Source organism: Pyrus communis, chromosome 7, assembly GCF_041283825.1.
Source record: "Pyrus communis isolate YQ-2024b chromosome 7, ASM4128382v1, whole genome shotgun sequence".
In the NCBI taxonomy this organism is placed as follows: Eukaryota; Viridiplantae; Streptophyta; class Magnoliopsida; order Rosales; family Rosaceae; genus Pyrus; species Pyrus communis.
In genome coordinates this window covers 18810146-18837020 of record NC_142571.1, presented here as the reverse complement: position 1 = coordinate 18837020, position 26875 = coordinate 18810146, and the positions used below count along the sequence as shown (strand labels likewise).

The following is a 26875-nucleotide window of genomic DNA, read 5'->3' as shown; positions in this document are numbered from 1 at the left end:
GAAACACCTCAAATCACCCTTGAACCGCTGAAAGCCCTTGAATTGGGTGTTCTTGATTTGACTCTAAAACAACTCTGACGCCCTAACCAATACATGGGCTTTGTTCCAGGCCTTAAGGAGAGTCCAAGGTTGGTGGTAATTGAAGGATTTAGCTTCAGGATTTGAGGAATCACCACCACGAACTCGTTACACCCACCGTTGGTTTTCACAATTTCAAGCCCAAATTTCATCAAATTTGGGGTGGAATGAGTAGAGGGAAGGTCGTGGGGTATTTCTCAGGTGGTTTCTTGGAGTAATTCTTCGGAATTTAGCCAGGAAAAGCATCAGAAACCCTTGTTTCAGTCAGCTTGGGTCGCCAAAGAAAAACAGGCCAAGGGGAGGGCTGGATTGTCGACCCCTCTCCCTCTCTTCTTTCTCCTCCTTTTCTCCTTTCCCATTGGTCATCTCCTTTTCTCCATTCCCCCTCCCCATTGGGTCGACTTCCTTACCCTATTTCTCATTTTCTTCTTCTCCTATCCGTCCATCTCTCTCCTTCCCCTTCTCATCCCACCATCCTGGCCACACATGTGGCACCATCTGATTGTTCCAGAAATCTGGAGTCTTCTAGATGAGGGCCAAAATTAAAAAAATGTCCCTAACTTTAAACATGAATAACTCTTTCGTTATAACTCTGTTTCATGAACGGGTTTTGCCTACTCGCTCATAGGATTGTCCTCTATCCAAATATATAAACAAATATAATGTAAGGATAAAATACGTCCTTGTATAATTACATTGGGCCAACTAGGGGCATTTTTCGTTATTTTCTACATAATGAAAAATTATACAACATAAATAATAATAAAATCAAGGAACAGGATTCCACATTTTCCCCATTCAAAATTCATAACCCTAATTCAATTTATTTTCAATTTCCTCCACATAACTAATTTATATTTATATTTTAATTTTTCAAGGTATTACAATTAATGTATGGGACTTGTGTTTTGGTTGATTAGATAGAGATACACTTCTTTATGAAAGATTTTCATGATATGAAAATTAGTATTCTAAAACTTGGATGAAATCCACAGTTTGTACCTTTTTGATGATTGAATTTGAAAATTTGTTTGCTAAACGATAGGGTCAGTTTATTGATTTTGTTATGCAATCTATGTATCTAGAAACAAATTGATTTATTCTGGTTGAAATTGTCACATCCCTGCCCGAGGTCCACCACATCCCGGGCCCGCTTCATCACCACAGCACGATATTGTCCACTTTGGGTCCCGACCACGCCTTCATGGTTTTGTTTCTAGGAACTCACACGAGAATTTCCCAGTGGGTCACCCATCATGGGATTGCTCTCGCGCGCTACTCGCTTAACTTCTGAGTTCCGATGGAACCCGAAGCCAGTGAGCTCCCAAAAGGCCTCGTGCTAGGTAGGGATGAGAATATACATATAAGGATCACTCACCTAGGCGATGTGGGATCTAACAATCCATCCCCCTTGGGGGCCCGACGTCCTCGTCGGCACATCACGAACAGGGTTAGACTCTGATACCAAATTGTCACATCCCCGCCCAGGGTCCATTGTATCCTGGGCCCGCTCCACCAAGTAGCACGATATTGTCCGCTTTGGGCCCCGACCACGCCCTTATGGTTTTGTTTCTGGGAACTCACATAAGAACTTCCCAGTGAGTCACCCATCATGGGATTGCTCTCGCGTGCTACTCGCATAACTTCGGAGTTCCAATGAAACCTAAAGCCAGTGAGTTTCCAAAAGGCCTCGTGCTATGTAGGGATGGGAATATACATATAAAGATCACTCCCCTGGGCAATGTGGGATCTAACAGAAATTCAACCTAAAAGAGTTGCAAAAAAAAAAAAAAAAAAAAAAAAAAAAAAAAAAACCAAACCGTAAAAAACTGAACCAAAGTTAAATTGAACCAAAAAAAACTGAAGGAAACCAAATCGAATAGTAATTTCGGTTTGATTTCCGGTTGTGGTAAAAAACCGAACCGAACCCATCCCTAAAGAGGAATACCACTATTGTATTGAAAACTTTCTTATACGCACTCAATGAGACTCTAATATTTAGCGCACTTTATGTATGAACCCACCCCTAAAGAGGAATACCACTTATGTGTTGAAAACTTTCTCATATGCACTCCATGAGACTCTCTAATATTTAATGCTTTCTATGTATGAGTATGAAAAACATTTTTAACGATTATAGGGGGCTAGGGGGCTTCCCTATTTATAGAATTTGAGATACCTTTTTGGAAAACATGCAACCATTCATGAAGAGTCAAAAGTTGCAATTCTTCATTAGGACAGACACATATTTCCACCAAGATGCATCACTTGTAATTTCTATTCAATTAATAAATTTAATATAATAATAATATTATTAAATTTTCCAACATTTTTAGTATTCTCACATTTATAAGAAGGTAACCAAGTCATTGATGCCCTTGCAAATCATGGTTTCTCTTATACTAGTCTGGTTTGGTGGGATTCTCCTAATTTCATATTGTCGTATCATCATTGTGATTATCCAGAGCTTTAGATAGCTTATATTTTGTTGGCCTTGTTATACCTTGTATTGGTTGTTGGAGGGTTAGTTTATTATGGCTACCATTTATGGTTAGAGTTAGGCTTTGTGTCCTCCTTAACTAATTTTATTTTCTTCATTTTTAATAAAGCTACCTTATTGTTTGTCACTTCCCATGATAACAATGCTAGAGTGGGATTGACTTTGAGATTTTACCCAAAAAAAAAGGGTTTGATTTTCATAGATGATAAGTCTGATACCAAATTATTATGACATGTTCACTATAACTTAGCCCAAATATTTTACCCTTAGTGTAAATTAGGGATAATGTTACTTACACACCCATTTTTATTTCCCACGCACACTTGTTAATTTTTTTTTTTTGACATTGATCTTTTTCAATTCATTTGATCTGATATCTGAAAATTAAGAGGCATCTGTGAGAAATAAAAACAGGTGTGCAGAGAGCACTACCGTAAATTAATGGTTGTATTTTTAGAATGCTAAATAACCACTTAAAAAAGGCTTATTAATTGATTTTTTCTCCTTAAACTGTTATTTAGTCCCACTTTACCTTTTAAAACTGGTTATGTCTCATTTTGCTCCATGAGATGGACATTTTCGTCTTCTTTCACCCCATTTTCGTTCATTGCATCAAACATTAAATTAAAAGGGTAGGGTGGACATTTCATTTTTGACACAAGTCTTTACCTCCAACTTGCCTGTTAAAACAATCTAAATTCCATTTTCAATAATTCTGATGTAAGCCCCTGCTTGTCTCTCTTGCTAATTGGTGTGGAGCTGTAACTGTAGCCGTTGGCAAAAAAAAATAAAGGGTTGTGTTTCAAAATCTAAGTCAAGCCAATCAATGAATTCAATGGTTGCAACTACAGTTCCGCATCAATCCGCAAGATAGATAAATGGGGGTTTAAATTAGAGTTATCAAAAATGAAATTGTGATTGTTTAAGCAGACATTTTGGAGGTAAAGAGTTGTGTCAAAAATAAAATGTCTATAGTACCTTTTAAGTTAGCTTATATTTGACGAAATAGACGAAAATAAGGTGAACTGAGACTATATGAGACAAAAATTATAGTTTTACGGGGCAATAAAGTAAGACTAAATAGCAGTCGAGGAGGAAAATCAATTAATAAGCCTTTTAAAATAGAAATGAAAAAAAAATTGTTTGACTTTCCAACGAGAGATTTTTCAGTATGTCACATGGATACTGTCATATGTTATTATATAAAGTAGAGAAACACTTAAAAAATAATGGCTTGAATGTTAAAATGATCTATGTGTTTTAGTCATTGGGTCAATTTAGTCTCTGTGTTTTTAATTTGACCAATTTGGTAATTGCGTTTATCTTTATTAGCCAATTAAGGACGTTTTCATCTAATTTATATAAAACAAAATTTAAAATTATTATAAATGATAATTTATTTGATTTAAAATATTTAAAATGAAATAAAATTAAAAATTAAAAGAAAATTTGTTTTCCTCTCAAGTCTCAATTCTCTGATCTCCTCCTTAACATTACCCCCTATTTTTTCTATGTCACAATCTTAATCATTTTTCAGATTGGAAGTTTTATTTCTTATATATGTTATTTCTCATTGATTTTCATTTTTTAGTTAGGAGAAGGGGTAATTATTTCTCATATGAATTTTCTTATGAATTTTTTAAAAGAGATTGAATGAAAATATTCTTATTTGGCTAACAAAGACAAACACAATGACTAAATTAGTCGAATTGAAAACACAAAGACTAAATTGATTATATGAATATAACACAGAAATAATACAAAATTGATCATACGGGAAGAAGCATTTCAAATTTCGAAAAAGCCCTGACCTTGTGATAATACAAAATTACCCTCCAAAACGAAACCTCAACCTGATTCCACGCTCTCACTCTCACCCCCCTGCAGTAGTGCATTTGGAGGAATGGCGCTGAATTTAAGCGGATCCGATCTGGAAGATGAGGAGCTGGAGCGCCAAGTGCAGGAAATGGCGAAGAAGATTCTCGAGTACAGAGCCATTTTACCAGACCAGCTCAAGAATACCTTCGCCTCCATTCTCGCTGCTCACCGGCCCGCTATTTCGGATAGGTCGGGTCCTGGGACGTCCGGAGCTTCGAGTTTAGGTACGTTTCTTTTAAGTGGTTGCTGGGTTTTTCATATTTTACTGAATTATTTTATAATGATTGCCGTGTGCTCAGATTGATATCGTTTGCAACTTTCTAAGGTTTGTTTGGTAGCTAAGAAAATTCTAGGTTTAAATAGAAAATGAAAAGTTGGGTCTTTTTAGAGATGATTTATTTGGGGTTCTTACAAATTTCAGAATCAAAATTGGGGTTTTTTTTTTTAAATGACATTATAATTTGTAGTGTATTTATTTTCATATTATTTTGTAGTGGAAAGAGCCCCTTTTGGGAGTTTTAAGTTAATTCCCAATTTAGGTGGCTGCAAAGAGATTTGGATGGATTGTTGTGTTTCTGGGACAATAATTATATGGATTGGAGTAATTGCATTGGCGTAGTGTTTGAGGCAATCCATCTTTTTATTTTTATTTTTTATGCTAGTGATCATACTAGCATATCGGCACTCACACACCAGAAATTGCTGATATTGATGTTGTGTGTCCCGGTTGTGGAAATGCTTAGTTGAGGGATAAAATTCCTCTCTCTTGTGTTGTTCTCAGTGACGAATGGAGTAATTGAATGTTGCTATCTATGTTGCATATAAATACTGATGGGTACATGTTATTAAAGGCAAGATTGGTGGCGTGTCTACTACTTGTATAATTTGTTCTTGATAGTGATTATATAGTTTACTTTCACTAAACCATTCTCCATTTTTATATAGATTTAGTTCCAAAAGTCTAGGGTATTCAAATAGAAGGAACTCTTTCATTTGATACAGCATTACATAACACCCAGAACACACAGATTTAGAAAACACAGAATTATACTTGCCAGAAATAAAAATTGAAGAATATAGGCAGCTAGAAGAGATTATAGAAGCTGAAGTAGAATTAACAGAAATTAATTTTGAATTCACCAATTAGTACAGAAAGACTTCATCAGAAAAGTAAGAAAAAGTAAGCTGAGTAGATATTGAGAGAGAGAAGTGGAGTTTACCAGAAGTGGGCGCAGCCATTACCAACTTTGTATTCAGCAGCTTTTGCTGAATGTTTCTTCAAGGGTGTTGCTTTGGGGGACATACTTCCATTCTTGAGCTTTTTGCGGAACAAGCTAAAGAACTAGTACCTCTATTCTTCTAATATTTCATCTTCGTATTGCTCTTCTATCCAATACTCCAGAATTGCATAATTATATGCGTCTGATTTTACAAGACAAACCTAAAGAGATAGAAGTTCATACGAGAGATTTGTTAAAAAGAGTTGAGAATCAAATAAATCAGTTACAAAATAGAATAGATAGTATTGAAGAAACTCAGAACAAATTACAAAAGACTATAATAGATTAGAGTTAGAATGAATAGAGTAAACAATTTTACCATTTATCTATCTTACATAGATTGGTCAGTAGAAATAGTTTATTAGTAATAAAAGAAAGACTCTTAGATCAGCTTTTGCAAATTGAATAAGTTAGAGCAATAATGAGAAGGCCGGAACTTGTAAATAGATTAGTAATTTGCCAATGAAGCACTCAGGTGTAGATGATGTCTCTGGTTATGTAGTTGAACATACAGCTATGTTGATAGAAAAAGTGATCACACGTTGACACAGGTCGCAGTGAACTTTTTTTTTAGAGATGGTAGCAATGTTGAGTCAAAGATTACAGTGGGTGGAAAATGATATGGAAGCGAATAGTTTGTTGTTTCAACTAGGTTTTCTCTCCTTTCACTGTTGGTGCTGCTAGATTAAAGTTTCAAAACAAACATGTCTAAGAAGTTGTTATATTGCCTTGTCCGGGAAGATTGGTGCTTTATGTGAACGTGGTGTAGGATTTCTTGCATCTGTCATCGGAACCTTTCTTCTTGCTTTCCAATATCACCTTGAATTGAGAATTCCTAAATGCTGTTTGTTTTCGGTGCTGTTTTATCCCCCCAAAATAAGAAAGAGTGAAGTAGCATGGAGTTTCGTTTTCTCAAGGACAAATTTCCAGTTCTAATTATGTGTATATTTTTCAGATGCAGGGCAAGTTACTTCTAAGAAGGCGGGATTACTGGCTGATGGAGATCAGACTTTCGAGAAGATGCGACTGCACAAAGATAAAGTTCCCAGCAATGTCGCTGCCTTGCATATTGTTTTGAAGAGGGCGGAAGAATGTTTCTTTAAGATTGACAAATTAGATCCTCAAAACCGAACGTCTCAGAACAAAGGGACTAGTTGACCGAGATTGCAACCCTTTAGTGGCTTCTATATCTGCTGTTGATGATGTAGAATGACACAGATGTTTTGAATTTGGTCATATTTGATTGGTACAATCAAGCAAGACGATGTTTAGCGTGAATGTAATTACCAAAGAAAGCGTGCTTTGAATTCGAAGTTATACCTTAATATGTTGCTAATTTACCAGAAAGCTCATCTTTCAGATATCCTGACCTTTACAGTTGACTGATTAACTGCATAATGCACATACTACGTTTTGAGGTCATGATCAGGGATGCATGCTGGAATCAGGGTTTAAAGGTTATCTGCCCAGCTTAAATACACTGGAATTTCATTGTTCAAATTCAAGAAGACTTCTCTTCTAGGGTTGGGGCTGTTGCCTTCAAGAATGATGAACAGGGTTTTTCGGTACTTGTTATCGAGGAGTAATGTTATTAAGGCACACAAAACTGATCTCATCCTTGATGCTTTTTTAATACATACAACAGTTAGGCATTACCTTTATCAAGGTGTAACCAACGAGGCCCTGTTCATAACTGAATAAAGTAGTGTCACACATAAAATTGAGAGATTAATGTTGTTTTGTTGCCACTCATAGTCGAATAAATTTGTCACACAAAAAATTGAGAGATTAATGTCTTTTAGTTAAGACTTGGGTCTAGTGGTATTTTATTTTACTTATAAATTAGAGGTTTTAGGTTTAGTTCTCGTCAAAGACAAATTCGGACCTAATTATTATGGCTAGTCCATTGTAAGGTTTAGCTCACTTTTTCACCCGTGTGGATAATATCAAATTTAAAAAAAAAAAAAAAAAAAGAAGCCAATTAGGTTATAAAAAATGAGATTAAAAAAAGTTAAAAATAAAGGACAACGCCCACCGTGGGGCTCGAACCCACGACCACAAGGTTAAGAGCCTTGCGCTCTACCAACTGAGCTAGACGGGCAGCTTGACAATTCCGCTTATACAAACATTATGGCTTGTGATATCGAGTTCCAGTACTTGCTAAATTCCCGGTGGTGGAAGCTGTAAAAGCATAGTGTTGACACAAATTCACAGCTTCAAATTTAAGAATTACAATCCAAAAGACCTTAAAAAATAATTGAATTAAATTCATCTTTATGAGACGTCCAAATACATCAAAGCATGTACTTGAATACAAGAATGGTAGTTTCCGAATATGCCTTCGGATACAAGAATTTCAAATCGATAAACATTTGCAGCCAATTACATTGTCATCTGAACTCAGTTCAGGTACTGAATTGACAAGCCCCTTTCTCACATCAGACATCACTCTGCCAATCCCCTTTCCCACAACATAACATTTCTTCCCAATAGCTACGAGCTGACAGGGCGGTCTAGTAAGCCGTGATGGCAGCAACCCGACAGGGATCCACTCCCTCTCCTTCTCCCACATCATCAGCCTGGTTCCTCAACTCTGATCCAACACAGAGGGTTCCGCCTATGACAACTGCTGGACCTCGCCAGCCCGAAACCATGTCATATTCTGCGTACTGCCATGTCCCATTGACGGTTCATAAACAACAGCGTGCACATGAGCAGTTACAGCACCAGTGCCACAACAAGCGTAAACCTTCCCGTCCATCACCACAGAATCCTCAATTTCAGGAACAATGTTTGTCATAAAATATTTCACAAGAAAAATAGCACCTGCATGCACAAATTAAATGAACCAAAGCTCCTTAAGATTTACCATAACAAACAAATGAGCAATCAATATGCTCAGAAAGTTCGAGCAGGTGAAATATATATGAAGTTTGAACCTGAATTCGAGCTTCACCCGTGCAAATACCTAGCAGTGGACAAGGGAGAAGCTTCACCCCAAGCGTTCAGGGAAGCATTATAACTGTAGACCTCATCAGTAGCATCTTCACACCAACCGCAACCACCCAGCAAGTAAACTTTCTTTCCCGGAACTTCAAAACCCATTCCCTTTCTCTTCAGGATGCGAGGCGGAAGCCCATGAACATAGTAAGTTTTCTGTTGCACTTCAGGTAAGATTATGAGATTCTACTGTGGTTGTTGTAATGAACCGGGATGATTTCTTACCTTGGACAACTGCCGCTTTGGATAACTTGTTCAAATCACTTTATCTGGTAAAACATAGTACGTTTTTTGTCGAACTTCTTGCATTTGATAATTCATTGCTATGTACTGATAGAATTCAGATTGTACCTGTATTTTTACCTTGAGATCAGGTAATGGTTGAGAAAGAATTATGGAAGTTCCGGCGAAGCAGAGGATGGAAACGAAAAGAGTCCCTCGTCCACAATCACAGCGAGGAGCACAAGGCAGGGCTTTCAGAACTCTGGAAGATCGAGCGTATGGACTCCTTGTAATACATCATTAAAGGAAAGGAGGGAAAGATGGGATGACTTCGCAGGGCGGCTTTTCGATGTAGATGAGCCCGGTGACATGGTGTTCAAGAAGTAAAACTTTGGCGAGTAGGACATACGGTCTGAAGAATGTCGATCGCAGTTCCATGAACAATCCTTTGGGGAATTTTTTTTTTTTTTTAAGTGCACCGATATATTTTACAATAAGAGGAGTGTGAAGTGCGTCTAAGCATAATACTGAGTGGCTCCTTTTGGGAATTCTTTGATTCTTGTCAAGCATTCTCCGTTGGGTGGCCCGCGGTCAGTAGCTGCTTATGGCGGTAAAAGAACACGTTAAGCAACTGCAATTTGGAGAAAAGTACTTCCGCAAGCAATGTTTTCTAAAAGCTACAAGGATTTTACATTTAAATTACTTTTACATATCAATCATGATCGCTGTTCGATTACAAAATAGTTGAATCTCGTCGTTAGCCACTGTCATATCGACTGGTATAGGTAACTGACTAATACTAATACTAATACCCGCATCTGGAAATTAATGAGCACAACAATTTTTGGGGCTATGAAAATTTTCCTCTTTTTCTCTAAGAAAAGAAGAAAATACACTAACCGAACAAACCTCTCCCTTCAAGAGGATAAATAAAACACTATCTGGCAAGACTTCGTTCTACTTGCTATATACTTGGTGATCAACAACAGCTTCCCCTGCAGTGAAATTGAAAGTTACAACTCATAACCGTCTTCAGAAAATTGACAGCGACAGCTATGTAAACTGGTTCTGATTCTTTTTCATTTTTTCTTTTATGTTCTCCAATATGGAGTAGCTTTTATACGAGCATATATCGTTATTTTACGTTCCCATATTCTAGTACTAGATCAAGAATGCATCAAACAAAATCAAGAATAATGCACTGATCAGATGTAATAAAACTAAAAGTGCCTTACCGTGCATTCTCCTAACGAATCGCTCAAATTCCATGAAGTTTTGTCTTTCCATTAGGAGTGTACTGAGCCTAAGGTAGGTAAAAGATGACAAATGCCTTCCATCTGGATCAGTCAAGGGCTTGGAATTATCCAATATCTTGTTGTAGCTGATACGATCATGACAAGCAAGAGTGTTCTCACTAGAAACTGGTACGCAAACATCCCACGCAGCATTCAGCACCTGAAATGGTAGATTATAGTATTAATTGCCAAAGACTTCCACCGCGAACATGCATATATTGTTCAATTTAGGGTATATCTTTCACAACAAATCCCAGTAGTTCCCAAAACAGACAGATTCTAATCAAGAAAAGTGCTGAAGCTTGGCACTCCATGACTTTTCAGATAAATTTGATGCTTACTTGCCAAAATAAACCCTCAGAATCTCCCAGTGCCTCTTGGAATTCTTCATGCTGGTCTAACACGTGCAATTCAGTACACGCTAATTTTACAGTAGCTTCATGCTTCTTTAGCATCGTCATGATTGGAGCATAACCATCACGATTGCATGAATTATAGATGCCCGCAGTCAATTCAGCTGCATGACTAGCTGTCTTGTACCACCAGTGAAGACCTGATAGCTGCTTAACAATTAAAATATAGCAAACTGACTGATCAATCCATAACTAGCCAAATTACTTCTAAGGTTGCAAAACTTTCAACACTCAACAATATTAGGCATGCATAACAGTCTTCATTCTAGATTAAAACTTGAAACTTAGAATCCAACATGGATAATTTTGTCTTCGGTATTATTTCAATGCTTTGGCCACATTTGCAAGGTAAGTTCCTAATTATTTTTTCTATGCTTTTAATCTTCTTTCAAATATCAGATCTAAACCATTCATCTTTCATTTATGTTCAAAATGATGGAAGCTGACTCACCTTTGCAGCAATGCAGGTTCCGTCGAAAGCTAACCTTGCTAGAGAAAGCACCCGATCACCATGATCAACTAAAACTCGAGAGTACCAGTTAAGGAAGAACCTGCCATAGTAGCCATCATAATCACCGCCTTCGGAAAAGAAACCGGTTTCATTTGGCCGGGAATTATAAGAACCTGCATTATCCGGACCTCTACCCCAGAAGGAGTGTCCCCTTGCTTCTGCTGCCTTCCTTAAACTTTTCAGCAAATACTGATCGTAACACTGCAATTTTTTAAATGCTCAGGCTGAGGAAATAGACAGACCCATTCACTTGTAAACAGATATAACATTATTCAACAAGTTACCTGAAATTCACCGACACCGGGATATCGCCAACCATGCTTTACAGGACAAGATGGGTATCGCAATTCCCCACACGGACCTAGTCCAATTTGAATCATGGAGATATTACCATCTTTGAAGTACTCGTCAAACTCTACACGGAAGCTTCTCATGCAGTCAAAGTATACCTATATCAGCAAAAATTAGCATTTTGACACTGAGTATATAGGACTACCATTCAAAAATGGTAGAATATTATAGAATAACTGCCATCTGTACAGGCCATTAATTGAGATTCTCCACACAAAAAAAAGTTTTTAGATCAATAGGTGTAAATGGTTTGACATACAAAGAATACAGTCACTACCCATTTTTATTGCAAGCAGAAAGACTAAGGTCTCATTCATCATATGTTACTGTAATACCTCAACAGCCGTCCGGCCTCTTAGAACTCGTTCCTTGTCAATTCCCCATGAAAGGCATTCAGGATTACGTCTTCCCTCTCTATCGGTGAAAAATATGTCAGGGTTGCTTCTACCAATTTCAGCCACCCAATGAGGCAGTGGAATACACACATCATCACCAACATTGCCTCCACATTCATGAAATGACATCACAACCTTAACATAGAAGTTGCCCATCAGACCCAAATAAATTTCGGAAGAACTAACAAAAGCAACTATGTCCAAATGATTATAATCTCCAGATTTTTTCAGCAATGGTTAATAGTGAGTGAATTCGGAGCATGAAAGGGAAGTGAGTTACTTGGTTCCCACATTGTAAGACAAAACAAAACTTTGCCAAGCATTACAGGAAAACCATGGAAAGGAATAGGATAAAAATGACCACAAAGATGGCAAAACAATTAACCACTTGTGTTGTTAAAGCTTCTGCAAGTGAAATAGCGTATTCATATAAAACAGACCTGTAGCTTCAGCTTAAGCTCGCGCACCATCTGAAAGAGCCTCCTGTATCCATTCCAGTTATACTCCTGTGGAGCATGTCCTTCTACTATTCCCCACCAGCAATCAACCATAACCCCATCTACATTCACTGATTTCAAAACCCTTAGCTGCTTTAATAGACCATCTGGATCAACCAGCTCACACTTCATATTAATGACACCTAGCTGCCACCAAAATAAAAGACATGATAAAGAGCATATAGATTAGAGACTAAGCTTAAAAACAACCGGTATCTGTCAAGCAAAACTCAAACTCCTTGACATGGCAACCTCTAACGCAGGATACAAAGTAGAAAAAGCAAACCTATTGAAAAGCAGAAAACCAACAATTTAACTTGCATAGTAAAAGAATATTAGGAAAGTTACAGAACTCACTGGTAGCATTATATAAACTGGAATGTTAGCGGTGCTGGAGAAATCACGTTCTTGTAACTTCAGGGGTATGTCAACAATCTACAAAAAAATAATTAATGTGCATTGAAGAATGTGACACTGCCCAACTTAGGAAGCTATAACTTAACTCAAGTATACATTAATAGAAATTAAATGAACTATATGAGAAATAGAATTTCACCACTTATGGAGTCCTAGTAAATTGCAATGCAGTTATAAGCATAAAGAAGACAGTATAATGCAGAGTCATGCCTCCATACATTTGCTAACATAGGCTACTGTTATTTGTGCTATTTAACGCCTGATGATATGTGATAACAAAATTAACCAAGATGGTACAAATAATGACCATATAAGAGAATTCAACAACTGCATACCAAGAGATATATCCAGAAACCCATACCACAGTTGAAGTCTCAACAAATACGTCACACATGATGCCATGACAGAATGCACAAAGCATGATGTTATGGGGTAAAATAATTTTTGATTTTTTATATTTTGGTAGGCATAGAGTCATAGACTGTAGGATTTCTCATTACAGTACCTGTTTGTCACCAATATTATCCATGGAGCCACCTACAAGAGGATGACTCTCTGTTTGACATGCTCCTTCCCCCACAAGGGATGAACTTTGGGACCGAGCACTTGAGGGGAGATCATAAGGTGATAAACTGGGCAAATAAACACCTTTGGTGTTACAAGCATTAAGCTCCCCAGGGCTCTGATAGCTAGAAGTACCTCCTTTAAGGCAAGCAGGAGTATGTGGGGATACCATTTGGGAGGATGATGTCACTGGCGCAGAATTGACACCAGCCAGCCTTGCACCCTGTAAAAGTTCAATAGAAAGATTCCCATTGGGGTTTTTCTGAAATTTGTTAGAAATGAGAATCACAATAAGATGCATTAAATGTCATACACAGGTTCATTAAGGAAGCCAAAACCAAACATGCACTCATGATCTAAGATCAGCCAATGCATGAACCACATGAAGATCAATTTTTTTTCTTTTATAGGAAGACGATCAATTTTTAAACATAATATGCAGTCATGGTCATAAATTAAAAAAAATAAAAAAAAAGGAAGCTAAATTCTTCAAAATAGGGAAAAAGAAAAAAGAAAAAAGCTTCTTGCTTGAGAGAGAAGTACCTGAGATTTTGAAGGAAACGTTGTTCCATCTGGAAGAACAACCCAGCCAGCTTCCCTAGCCAAAGCTGCAATTACATCATTGATATCAGCCCTAACTCTAAGATTATAATTTCCATGCCTCCGCAGCCCTGCTAAGATCCTTGCAGTGATGGCCCTGCGCTGCCGTTCTCTCAACTTAGTTCTCTCCTTCTCTTCTATCGGTCTACACCTCCTAGCTCCTCCCCCTCCTGGAGTCCCCACTTGTTCTTGAAATTGATGGTGCTGTTGAAAACGGTTATTATTATTACTTCTTGTTGGCATTTCCCCATCAACGCCCAACATCATTTGGGTGGCATCAACATGCTTCTCTCCATCTTCATCATCTTCTTCATCGCCATCGTCCTCTTCTTTCACGTCCATCTCCATTTCTTCGTCATCATCTTCTTCACTTGTGATTAACTTCTGAAGATCCGATGCCATAATCTCGTTATTCCGTTTATCCTACACTTTAAACCCCCTGATTATCCTAGATTCTTGATCCTTCTACCATGAATGTGGAAACATCACTGCTTAATTCGCCACATAACCACCTGAAGGATTAGATTTAGCCATAGCTCACGTTAATAAATCAACTATATTTTAAAATTACAGAGGCACAGAACCTACTAAATTGACTTGTTTACACCTATTTGGCTCTAATCAGTTGACTCAAATTTTCTCAGCCGCCAAACAAGGCGCTTATTCTCTATTACTTTCCACACAAGTCACAAACAAGAAAGCTTTTAAATTTTCTCATAAAAAACTTTCTCAGAATCAAAATATGACCAAAAAGCAAAACTTTTCCAAATTGTGAATTGAGTTACCTTCTAAAACTAGCTGGGACGACCGAATTATAGCAAAATTGATTCCACATTGGCCGGAATTCTCCATTTCCTACTCGAATTCGACCTCCTCGTCTTCACTCAGAGCCCCCAATCCAACTTTTCTACCCGATCCATCTTCTCTTCCGCCTTTCAGAAGCCCTAGCTGCTTCACCGGGTTCCGTGCTCGAATTTTCCGGCGACCGGAAATGTATAGTACGGCGTCATCTCACGAGGAGTAGGCCAGGGCTCCGAAGAGGAAGGCGGAGGGGGTCAGAGATGGGCGGGTCGGGTCGGGCGGGAGAGGGTTGGGAAGGGGGAAGCGTGCGAGCATGCGAGGATGGGGGCGCTCAGGGGATTCTCACGCGTGAGAGGTGCGAGCGTGTTTGGGGGATTTTCTGGCACGAACGAGGCGTGCGTGGGTGTAAGCATGCGGAGAACGGGTGCGTTTCACGGTTTGGGCGTGAGGCGTGACACGTGTCGCACGTGCCGAGAGCGTGGGCTGTGGGGACGTCAAGGACACGAGATTTGTGTGTGTCCTGATGTGTGGAAGAGGAATCACGTGAAGTTGCAACTTGCAGGACCGTTGTCAAAGTGAATGGTAATGACTCTGAGCTGTTTACGTGAATGATTGTTATCTGTTGATCATGATATTATTAGATGATTATGATGTTTAAGGATGGATGATGGTTACTTTTGAAAATAATTTAGAAAAGAGAGAAAAATGAATATTTTCAAGTGCTGATAACAATTATGTTTATCAATTGATATGACGTTCTAAAATAGAAGATATAATCACATAATAAGCCGTTGAACATTAAGTTTTAGGATTATTAGCATTTATCCTTCGTTATATGACATTTTAGGATGGATTATTAGTTGTAGATTATGATATGCTAGAATGATTATCATTATGAATCTTTCTTGACTTTTTCTTGTTTTTTTACATTTCGAAGTTTATTTATGTTTCATTTTCTGCAATGTAAATCCGCTTTTCAGCCCAAAAATCTCTTTTATGAATGTTTGTAGTCTTGACTCAATCATGAAGTGATTACACCCAATTTCTACTTTCATTTATATCTTATTTCTGTTTACAAACTTAGGCAAACACATGTTCACATTGGTTTCTAAGTCTTTGTTAATCCATTCTCTTTTTGCTTTCTATCAGTGCCTTATACCTTGCAATTGCTAGTGGAACAAGAAACAAAGAACCTAGGATTCCATTGTAGCCAATAATTTCCATATGTTGCCTATAAGATACAAAATCAGATTGTCATTAATTTTCCCATGATAATTGCTTAAAACCAGCAATAAAAGTATGTTATACTAGCTTTATACAAGTAAACACATTCGATTTCACTCTTGATCAGTATTTTAAAATAGTCGCTTTGAGGCGCGCCTATGTGGCCTTGGAGGTTGGGCAGGTGGCTTGCCGCCTTTGTTTTGTGGGAGTTGGCGAAAAACTCGCCTAGGATTGTCGGGGCACGCCTAGGCAGCTGAGGCATGCCCCAAGGCATGTTGAGGTAGCCGAAAACTTACCTGAAATTTGTTAGGGACCTCAAAGTCGAAGGCTGGTCTCATTGCAGCGACTGCCTTATATTTTTTCTTAAGTTTCAGCAGCGGCACCTTCACGAAGAAGACGGCCACGAAGAAGATAAAATGTTTATTTTTTTTCTTAAGACTTGGCTAAAAAATGACGTCGTTTTGGCTATCTTTTTTTTTTTGTTGCCCAGGACGACGTTGTTTTAATTTAATTTTTTTTTTTTTTTTGGCGAGACAAGTGACATATACTCTGTCTTAAAACATCCAAAAGAGTTACATAATTTAGACTCTCAACATGTTTTAATTAACTGGATAAAACCACAACAACTTTTCAACATGAAATGGAGACAAATTCTTGTAGGTTATATTTGGGTGAAGAACTTTCAAAAATGATTTAGGCATAGTGATGAAGAAATAAATCACAAAAAATTAGATATAAGAGATTAAAATGCAATACATGAGCATTACAAAAGATGCGCGAAAGGAATTTGCAAATTATTACTTGAAAGGATTGTCGTTACGTACATTGGTGTGTATACATATAGAAATATTTACACTAATTCAACAATTGCTTCTACGGTTCTACCATCTGAACCACTACTTTATGCAATGTCATAATTGCTTAATGCCTATTATTATTAAAAGGAATCTGATTCACTACTTTTTCTAAATTTTTGGCTTCTAATGAATGTCTCCCTTCAAGGTCGGTTTTTTTTTTTTTTTTTTTTTTTTTTTTTAAATTGTCAAACTGTAGATTTTGTTATATTAGATATTAGATTAATAATCAACATAATTTGAACCCATATCGTCAAGTAAGGACTCAATATCTTTCTTCCATTGTGGTAAATGGTCATTTGCTCTAAGGTCGTTGTTTGTTCCTATTATGCATCCATTGTTGATTTTTATAAGAAAATAAAACTGATTTTCGCATGTTCTTTTTCTCCTCTTTTAGCTTATATTTATTGTTATTTTTTTACTCTCTTGAATTTATTCAATTTAAATGACCAAAAATAAACACGAGTATATTAAAAAAAAGAAAAGAAAAATAATGTGAAAATCACAATCACTTTCCAGATAGTTGAAATTTCATTTGTAAAACTTTTACAAACCATTCTCATTTTCCTTAGAAATTTAATAAAAGAAGAATAATCATTCAGACAACACAAAATTCCAAAATTTTGGATGGCAACCGATATGAGAGTTTTCATTATTGGGCTGCTTTCCTACGAGTGTTGAGTACCCAACATCCACGTCCACTTCAATGATTCATCTCAGTATTACGCTTTGTTTTGATTTTTTTAGATGAAACGGTAGCAGTTTATTACAATATTAAAACTTGAAACAAATATCAAAGAGAGCATCTAGGATAATATTCAAGTGGTCCTCAATACAAAGAAAGTTTAACCAAAAATAAAAGGCCAACTTGGCCAAACTAGTTGCCATCATAACGGTGGATTTGAGGGCGAGATATGCCCGAGAATAAGCAAAGGAACACATTCAGATTTTGAAATCATCCACACCCAAACATGGAGGATTGAGATGGCACTCCAAACGAAAGAAACTCCTTTTCTAATGAAAAGGTTAATCACTCCGTGAATTGGCTTCTGAGAACTTCTACGCATGAAACCTTGAATATGAACAAGATGATACTCTTCGATAATGAGTAGTGCTGACTCCAAAGAGAAATTGACAACGAACCAACTAGCATCCATACCTGAATTTTGTGTACAACAACATCTACAAAGATACTGATTATAAAAAAGTAGACTCATAAAGAGTCGATAACGACCAATATAAAATTAAAGGACTAACTAAGAGAGATGCAAATAACCTCATGAATGAGGCACCTGTTGACAAAAATATTAAGAAAAAAATAGATATGTAGCAATCCATTAGAGAATGAAGGAGGAAGGGCAGAAAAATGGGGAAAGGGGCTGCTACCGGCCCCAAGCTAAAGCCAGTGTCAGCTACTATGGAGATCTTAGATTTAGGGTTTGGTAAGAGGAAGGAGAGAAGAGATAGCGGCTAGGGTTTCGTTTATCCTTGGTTTTTTTGCTTAGGAAAATACTTAATGTTTTGTTTTGCTTTACTTAAAATTCATATTTTCATCTAATTAAAATTCATGTAGTACTTAATGAAGTGATTGTAATTGTATTGATGAATCAAAAGGAACTTACAAAATTCGGATGTTTTTTTTCACAAGTTTAATGAAGAAAGATTAGATGAAATTAGCTCTTCAGTAATGACCGTGTGCGAAGGTACCTATCTCCCACGTAGGGATGAGGACTATTACACCTAGAAACCCCCCACCCCTCCCTCCTCCACCATTTTTATTAGGAAATATTAGGAATGTAAAAGAAAATATACAAGCGGGTGGACTAAGCCAAAACTTGCCATGACCAAATGATCAACGAAACAGATAATAAGGGCGCAAAATGAAATGTCATGAGAATGGGCTAAGGCAACAAAATCCAGAACCGTAGACCACTAGTGATAAGTATAACTAAATACCCTAAATAAAGCTAAAGAATTAGCAACCTGATTTCTTTCTCAATAAATATATGTATATATAAACCGCATTTGACAAAGTCACCATAGACAGTTCTTCTATTCCATCATAAGGAACCAAGGGACAACATAGAAGCCTTGAAAAGATAATGAATAACCAACATATAATTTGTTTCAATCCATATATGCTTCCATTCTATAACCCAAGCTATATGCACAACCTCAATAAAGGCAAGAATTTCTGCCGCAACTAAACTTATAAAATTCGTATTTGAAGCAAAAGCAGCTAGCACCCCACCCTTGGAAGAGCGAAAGGATCCCCCCAAAACCAGCATGTTCGTTGGCACAAGATCTACCAATACTAACCTTAAGCCTCCCATCCATCGACAACTTCCTAAGGATTGGAATAAAGGATGGAGCCGCAATAGAAAACGGTGAGATACCCCATAAAGGCAAAATAGGCAACATTGAAGATGATGAGTTACAACTTGGGAAAAACAAGGTAAAACAGGTTGAGTCGGGGTTCGGTTTGAAGTTTAAAATCCATTCAGATAATAAGTTTGACACGACACGATCTATTAAGATAACGAATTTGACACAAAAACAACAGGCAAACATGACCCCTTTGCGAGGTCTGATTAAAACTAACAATCATTAAGTAGTTAATCATGAGATTTCTACAATGTTATCCATCATGTTAACTATTAATTGCATTTAAAAACATTATTGATCATACAATACCAATACAATCAATTGTCGCCATCTCCAATTGAAAATTGTTCAAATTACACAAATCATTCGTGCGGTGCGAGTCATGTATCAATGTCACCCGTGGACACGAGTAACATTGACATATAACACGCTTCGCACACTAATGATTTGTGCAATTTAGCCCCCGTCAACGTTTGCAACCACACAAACAACTATCGTAGCTGAGCTGATCTGGAATCACTTGCAAGTGGGGTGTTGTTTGTTTCCTTTCTCGACTCTTTTAGTAACTTCATGCTAAAAACAGGGCTCATGACATAAGTATGCATTTGTGAGATTTCGAATGGAAATATCTTATAAATTACCATCATAGGTAACAAGTTTGTAACCACAGTTTTATCAGTTAATACACCAAACCTGTAGAATGCTATTATATTTTGTTTTACTCCTATAACACAGTATTAAATACCGTCGATTTGCACACACAGACGAATCTGAAGATTTTATTACTCTCTCTCCGAAGCAGCAAGGCCCGCGTCCGTCCCCTGAAACCGGTGTGCTGTCTATTTGAGTTGATCTAAACATCAGGAGTGGCTTCTCCTGCGTTTTCAAGTGTTAGATGTGAGACCAGGGCCTGGTCACCAGCCCAACAGAAAAAACAAGGAAAGAACTACACCATGTGAGACATATCATCGTCTCATAATAGCAAGTGTATGTACAGATCATAGCAGCAGGGATATGATACAGATTCTATATGCGGTAATGTATCCGACAAAAAAAAAAATGCAGTAACAATTGAGAGATGTGTAGGACAAAAGAATATGCTTTAATTTTCTTTCTACATGCTGTACACGGTGACTTGCAGAGTGAAAGTCTTGTTTAAAGAACACAGTATGGGGAATTAGGTACACTATTATATAGAAAGCAAAACTCAACTTCATCGTCTGCATGCTGAAAAAAGAATTTTAACGCAAATCTTCAAATTATTTTTCCTGACATGGCTATTCATGCGGTTTGTCATACACCGCTCACATGGTGTATATGTGAGATACATTGCGAAACTGTATAGCGGTGTTCCCCATGTCTTTGAGTGTAAGAAATTGAGTAAATATGAGTGTAGGGTCAGTTTGAAGCAGCTTTGATGAGAAGAAATGTGTAAATGAAGAGCTTCTACCAAATGACCCTTTGTATAATAAATGTTGATCCTGCGGCTAGAAGAAGTTACATGCTTGCACATACACACACACATATACATGAGTCTAAGAATGTACGTTCGACCCTCTACATTATTTCATTAACTGGATTTCAGCTTCTTGCATAAGCTCAAGTTTTAGAGAGAAGGCTTGAATTTAGAGCTTATCAGAGAACCCTGATTTTGGCTTATGCAGGGTTCTTATTCAAAGGGTGTAACCAAACAACACAACATAATCTGAGAAAAAACACTTCTGAGCGTGCAAGAGGACGTCCCATACAGTGCATTGTATAAATCATTCTTCTCGTTATAAAATGAAATATATGCAAGTCTGTGCATATGTGTGCTCATGCTTGAGTGTGTAGAAATGTAGGAGAAGAGAATCGTGTTGTCTTACAACTCTTACCATGCATTCTCTTGACAAACAGTTCGAACTCCATTAAGTTATGCCTCTCAATGAGAACTGGGCTTAATCTGAGGTAGGTAAATGCTGATAAATGTCTGCCATCTGGATCATTCCTGGGCTTAGTATTTTCTAATATCTTGTTGTAGCCTTCTCTATCAAAGCATGTAAGAGCATTCTCACTAGCGACTGGAATGTCAGCATCCCATGCAGCATTTAGCACCTGCAAGCCAATGTCAACTCCAAAATCATTATAAAAACGAAGAAAATGCTTTACAAATAACATTTTGATTAAGTATTCAACGCAGATTGACATGGAGGATTTATTAACATTTCACATGGTTGCTTGCCCATGTAGTTAGAAATTTTGAAACATTTGTGATGGAGAAAAATGAATTTGAGCAGATAAATTATTCACAAAATAACAACTAACTCAGATACTAAAGGTGTCCCCCTTCCCAAGTAAAAAAAAAAAGGCATATTCACTCCAAATTCAAAATGATGCTTTTCAAATTTCATCCCATCCAGCCACACGCTTTTTCAAATGTTGGTGGTTTGTATTTATTTCTTAATTTACGTACACTTATAATCCAGGAAGTAATTACATGGATTTCTGTGCTTGCTACCTGCCAAACCAATCCCTCGGGGTCTGCCAGTGCTTCCGGAAAGCCCTGATGCTGGTCTGACGTGCGCATTTCAACACATGTGAAATTCAGGGCAGCCTCATGCTTTTTTAACATTTCTGATATTGGCACGTACCCATCACGATTGCAGGAATTGTAAAATCCAGCAGTTAATTCAGCAGGATGGCTGGCAGTCTTGTACCACCAGTGGATACCTGATACCTGCTCATAAGTCATATAAAGAAACTCCACAAAACGAAAACCTGTGAAGAACTAATGTCCAAGAAGCAAGAACTGAAGAAAGCGACTCACCTTTGTAGCAATGTGTGTGCCTTCGAAAGCTAAATTGGCCAGAGCAAGTACACGATCACCATGATCAATCAAAACACGGGAGTACCAATTGAGGAAGAATCTGCCATAGTAGCTATCATAATCACCTCCGTCACGGAAAAACCCTGTCTCATGTGGTTGGGAACTATAAGAACCTGCATTATCTGGTGCTCTGGCCCAAAAGGAGTGGCCCCTTGCTTCTGCAGCCTGTGCCAGATCCTTCATCAAGTATCGGTCATAACACTGCACCGAACCAGGTTGAATCAAAGGATTTTTTCAAAGGTCAGAAAGAAGTAAAAAAATCAAATGAACTACTGGCTTAAGGTCATAACCATAGATGAATAAAGGGCTATTAACTTAACGTTCAGAAATAACTGTCAGTCCCTAGCTATCATGCATGCCGCCACCTTATTAATCGCCCAGTAATGAAAAGAATTATCACCAAGGTACCTGGAATTCACCAATACCAGGATATTTCCAACCATGCTGTTCAGGATAAGAAGGATACCGTAGCTCTCCACACGGACCTAATCCAACGTCAATTTCTGATATTATTCCTTCCTCAAAAAATTCATTAAATTCAACTCTGAAGCTCCTCATGTAGTCGAAGTAAACCTGCATTTGGTTTCATTATAAATAAACAGAATAGAAATTCTCAGCATCAAGCAGTATGTCTGAAGAATTCATAAGCTTTGATTCTTATAGCATACAAATATAGGAGCTGGAAAAGGTTTAACAATAGTTTCCTTCTAAAACATGAGTGGAACATGTAAAAGAAGACAAATATAGGAGGAATGGAGCAATGGCAAACCCTAGAAATAAAAGACCAGCATAACTAAGTAATTCCAGAATACTATACCTCAACAGCAGTACGGCCTCTTAAAACTCGCTCCTTATCAATTCCCCATGTGAGACATTCAGCATTGCGTTTCCCTTCTTTATTTGTAAAATATATATCAGGATTCTTTTGGCCAATTTCTGTCACCCAGTGAGGAAGTGGGATATGTACATCATCCCCGACATTGCCTCCACATTCATGGAATGACATCACGACCTACAGCAATATAGAGTATGACAAAACATATAGTAGAAAATCCATATCCTATTTGAAATGAGATTTTAATGATAGGCAGTCTCACAAACTAATATAACAACAGAAACGTTATCAGTATATTAGCTTTCAGAATCCACTCAAGACTATTATGCCACTTACCTAAGACAATAGTCCCATTTACTAATGACAACTCATTAAAAAAGGATAGCTTAGTACAAATCACCCTGATTGAATTATCTGTATAAATCAAAGCCTTTTCAACTGTTTCAAAATAAGTATCTCGACTGACAGATTTTATTAATAAGCAACTGTCTCTTGTACAGATTGTGTATAAATGACCTATTGTATACTTTCTTTTTTTATCAACTAAAGTATACTTTATTCTCGTGAATTACTGCATTTATCTGAGTGATCCACCACCGACGAAAGTGTCTATTTTGTTTACATCTATAACTCTAAATAAACCATATCTACAATTCTACATCATGTATCAACTAAAGTCAAAGAAGTTTCCAAGCCAAGGGAAGAAATTTTTTAACCATGTAAGGAATATATGTTTAGCGTTTACAGTGATTCATTTAAGTTAACTTCACAAACTCATACGGTATAACCTATTTAAATAACAGATTTATGTCCAAAAGCAACTAAAGTGCATCATGTCAGAGGCAAATATGATACTTCCAGAACCATCTCAGTGTATGAGGAAGCTTAAAAGTATCAGTTCTCTATGACATAACTAAATTCGGAGATTGGTGCAGGTTAACTTAGGTAAGAACTGCACTCTCATAATTTTATTTAAAGAGTGCACAAGATACTGAAGGGAAACAAGAAACAGAATACGAAAAGAAAAGAAATATTACAACACACACCCAAAGCGAAAAAAGAAATTCTAGTATAAGCATATACTACTCACCTGTAGCTTAAGGTTAAGATCACGCACAATCTGAAAAAGTCTCTTGTAGCCATTCCAATTATATTGCTGTGGATTGTGCGCCTCTACTATTCCCCACCAGCAATCAACCATAACACCATCAACACCAACCGACTTCAACACTTGTAGTTGATTTCGCAGAGCTTGTGGCTCAACTAGCTCAACATTCATATTGATCACACCCAACTGACAGTTTCCCCCAATGTGAAACACAGAACAACTACAATTAGCCTTGACTTGTACAAAAAGATAGCTTCAACATGAAGAAAAATAAAAACAAAAACTTGAACAGCAATTTTTGTTCACAAGTCTCATTGTGATTTGAACGGTTCAAACCCAACAAAGATATGTATAATTTCTAAATTGTTAATCTGGCACATTCACACATTGAAACATGATATCACTTAATTGACAATATCAATTAAAAATCTAACAATTTGACAAGACAATGATTAGAAACCAAATACAAACATACCATTTTATGTCGCTAGACAGTCTTTTATAGAGCAATATGTTTAATTAGGATCACATTTTCATATATGATTTCACTTGATCAATTTTATTGATTGAATATTTGCAACTTACAGTTCACAATAGCAAATTTCATCTATACACATAGTAGAAAGGAGTGCTTCAGAAACTCACCGGTAACATCACATACACAGGAACATACGGCGTGCCAGTAAAATCACGCTCCTCAAACTTTTCTGTTGAAGAATCTTCAGCCTATCATCAAAACCAGAAAAAGTTTCCAAATTTCACCTTAATCACTGCATCAACACAATTCTTCCAAACAAAGCACCCCAATTAAATTTGAAAAATGAAAGTTTAAACAGACTAATCATATCCTCACCTGATTGCGACCAGCATTTTCCACAGGATCACCCACCGCAGTCCCCTCAGCACTGTCTCTTGCCATGGCGAAACTCCGAGACCGATCACTCCCCAATACTCTCAAACGACAGGAATTGAGCTCCGGCAAGCCCCGAAACCCCGGAGTGAGCTTAAGGGATGCTACCGCAGTCTGTGTGCAGGACGACAACCAAGCCATTGTCGTCGCCTTGCAACAAGCAATTGGCCTGCGTGGCGCCCTCAGCGTACTGGATACTTGAGGAGCTGAGAATTGTGCCATTTTCGAATTGTGCGGAATCGGCAGCCACCACTGTTACTCTGTAGGGAACTTCTGAAGGGAAGTGGAGTGGCGGTGTAAGGCGATTTTCCTTTTCATTTTCCAGACAGTTTTCCCGGGAACCAAACAGGTGGAGTGGCGGGGAGAGAACCTGTGACGAGGTTTACGGATCCAAGATACGGTTATTTCAGCTCTAACACAAAAAGTTATTTTTCGCGGGTATGAGCGCTGACGGATGGACGGTCACAGACCATCATCCACCGCACACGTCATTAATTGGGCAGCAGCTCTTCACATCTAGACTTAAATTGACGTGCTCACGTGTCATATTAGCACACTAATAAAAAATTAAACGGAATTAAACGGTACAATATTGGTGTTCTCGATCAAATCTCAAGAACAACATTGATTGATTTTGAAAGTGAAAAACCAAAATGATGCATTGGATAAATGAAACGGAATTAAACGTGGGGTACAATATTGATGTTCTCGATCAAATCTCATAAACAACATTGATTGATTTTAAAAGTGATGAACCAAAATGATGCATTGGATCAATATCAAGGAAAACATAGATTGAATTTTAAAGTAAGAGACCATGATGCATTGGATCAATCTCAATACGCTACTTGCAATAAAAATCTCTTTTTTTTTTCTTTTTTTTTTTTCAAAAGCTCTATAAAGTCAACAACTTTCAAAACAAATATGATTGAAAATAAAAAAAACACAATTAATGCTTTTATTTTGATGTCAATGTTGAATAATGACTTTAAGTCATCTATCATTCTCAATAAATAGTGATAACATAAATATTATAAAACAAAAGCATTATTTTACTTGGGAGGTTTTATGTTCAAATCTCCTAATAAGCATTATTTTGTATTTTTTTGGTAGAATATTCTGGTGGTAAAAAACGAAAATACTTTGATGATTTGTGTTAAAGACCTTTTGATGAAGTTGGATTTGAGCACAGATGAAAACTCTCAGCTCCCTAGTTTGTTTTTGGCACCAAATCGTGAAATACATCAAAAGAATTAGCACATCTTAAGAAGTATTCCAGTTGAATCAATGGCTCCGATTTAACAATGAATGAATGATTACCATAAATTGTAACTTTCCTAAGTGAATGATGACATGGAAGCTAAAAGTTCACTGTTTGAGCATGAGAGATAGAATTTGTGCTTGCTTGCAGGGTTTAAGAATAACTATTCTAGGGTTCTTAATACTCTGGTAGTCTTTGCGGTGACTAAGGAAGCTTAAGTGAAGCTTAAGGAAATCCTCAGAACATAAGGAAAGCTTATCCTTCGAGAACTAGGGTTTCTTGCACTTTAGTGCTTGGTGCAATCTTGTCTTAGTTCCCCTCATTTCCCTCGTTATTGTCTCTTTTCATCACACTGATTTCTCCAATTTATAGAGATCCCTTCAAGTTCTAGCTTGGGAATCCATTGGTTTCCTTTCTTACTCCTCCTTTTGCCAAGTCTTTCTTTTCCTTTTATTGGTTGTAGTTATAGGTTCCTTTTTAGTATAACATTGAAGAGAGTTACTAACCTCGGGTGGAGCACACTGCTCATGACGTCTTTTTCGAGCACCAGGTTCCACAGTCTCCACTTTGGAAATGCTTCTCACTGTTTTCTTTCTCATTTTCTTGTATACGCTTAGAAGGGAAAGATTT

General features: G+C 37.3%; 3 protein-coding genes, 1 non-coding gene and 1 pseudogene across 6 annotated transcripts; 1 reads left to right on the top strand and 4 right to left on the bottom strand.

The window, feature by feature from the left end:
- Positions 1-4171: 4171 nt before the first annotated feature.
- On the top strand, positions 4172-7083 carry LOC137735278 (uncharacterized). Its single transcript, XM_068474692.2, has 2 exons — positions 4172-4680; positions 6692-7083. The coding sequence occupies exons 1-2, from the start codon at positions 4482-4484 to the stop codon at positions 6892-6894; spliced, it is 402 nt and encodes a 133-aa protein (XP_068330793.2). The 5' UTR covers positions 4172-4481; the 3' UTR covers positions 6895-7083.
- Positions 7084-7764: 681 nt separating this feature from the next.
- On the bottom strand, positions 7765-7837 carry TRNAK-CUU (transfer RNA lysine (anticodon CUU)). The gene has a single exon. It is a non-coding gene; the product is annotated as a tRNA-Lys (tRNA).
- A 141-nt stretch (positions 7838-7978) lies between these two features.
- Positions 7979-9729, bottom strand: LOC137734329 (F-box/kelch-repeat protein SKIP4-like; annotated as a pseudogene). Its single transcript, XR_015964436.1, has 4 exons — positions 9668-9729; positions 9100-9244; positions 8705-8922; positions 7979-8562 (listed from the first exon to the last, which is right to left on the bottom strand). The product of XR_015964436.1 is annotated as an F-box/kelch-repeat protein SKIP4-like (transcript).
- Positions 9625-15332, bottom strand: BAM7 (beta-amylase 7). Its single transcript, XM_068473259.2, has 11 exons — positions 14787-15332; positions 13945-14513; positions 13343-13624; positions 12778-12855; positions 12364-12567; positions 11864-12058; positions 11462-11626; positions 11118-11378; positions 10595-10813; positions 10194-10413; positions 9625-9953 (listed from the first exon to the last, which is right to left on the bottom strand). The coding sequence occupies exons 2-11, from the start codon at positions 14401-14403 to the stop codon at positions 9916-9918; spliced, it is 2121 nt and encodes a 706-aa protein (XP_068329360.2). The 5' UTR covers positions 14404-14513; positions 14787-15332; the 3' UTR covers positions 9625-9915.
- Positions 15333-19878: 4546 nt separating this feature from the next.
- Positions 19879-25448, bottom strand: LOC137734705 (beta-amylase 2, chloroplastic). 2 transcript variants are annotated; one of them, XM_068473968.2, is made up of 9 exons: positions 24928-25448; positions 24720-24800; positions 24057-24260; positions 22949-23143; positions 22540-22704; positions 22072-22332; positions 21763-21981; positions 21140-21359; positions 19879-20141 (listed from the first exon to the last, which is right to left on the bottom strand). In XM_068473968.2, the coding sequence occupies exons 1-9, from the start codon at positions 25204-25206 to the stop codon at positions 20119-20121; spliced, it is 1647 nt and encodes a 548-aa protein (XP_068330069.2). In that variant the 5' UTR covers positions 25207-25448; the 3' UTR covers positions 19879-20118. The 2 variants fall into 2 exon arrangements, with proteins under 2 accessions (XP_068330069.2, XP_068330068.2); XM_068473967.2 differs by having other exon boundaries at positions 21742-21981; positions 24928-25398.
- Between the last annotated feature and the right edge of the window lie 1427 nt (positions 25449-26875).

Bases quoted from the DNA above. Each gene is read 5' to 3' on its own strand.
- LOC137735278 (XM_068474692.2), top strand. From the start codon at position 4,482: ATGGCGCTGAATTTAAGCGGATCCGATCTGGAAGATGAGGAGCTGGAG. The intron at 4,681-6,691 runs GTACGTTTCTTT...TATATTTTTCAG, and splicing joins GTCCGGAGCTTCGAGTTTAG to ATGCAGGGCAAGTTACTTCT.
- BAM7 (XM_068473259.2), bottom strand. From the start codon at position 14,403: ATGGCATCGGATCTTCAGAAGTTAATCACAAGTGAAGAAGATGATGAC. The intron at 13,625-13,944 runs GTACTTCTCTCT...GAACTTTTACAG, and splicing joins CGTTTCCTTCAAAATCTCAG to GGTGCAAGGCTGGCTGGTGT. The intron at 11,379-11,461 runs GTAACTTGTTGA...AAAAAATTGCAG, and splicing joins CCGGTGTCGGTGAATTTCAG to TGTTACGATCAGTATTTGCT.
- LOC137734705 (XM_068473967.2), bottom strand. From the start codon at position 25,206: ATGGCACAATTCTCAGCTCCTCAAGTATCCAGTACGCTGAGGGCGCCA. The intron at 24,801-24,927 runs GTGAGGATATGA...TTTTGATGATAG, and splicing joins AAAATGCTGGTCGCAATCAG to GCTGAAGATTCTTCAACAGA. The intron at 21,982-22,071 runs GTGAGTCGCTTT...ACTTATGAGCAG, and splicing joins GCACACACATTGCTACAAAG to GTATCAGGTATCCACTGGTG.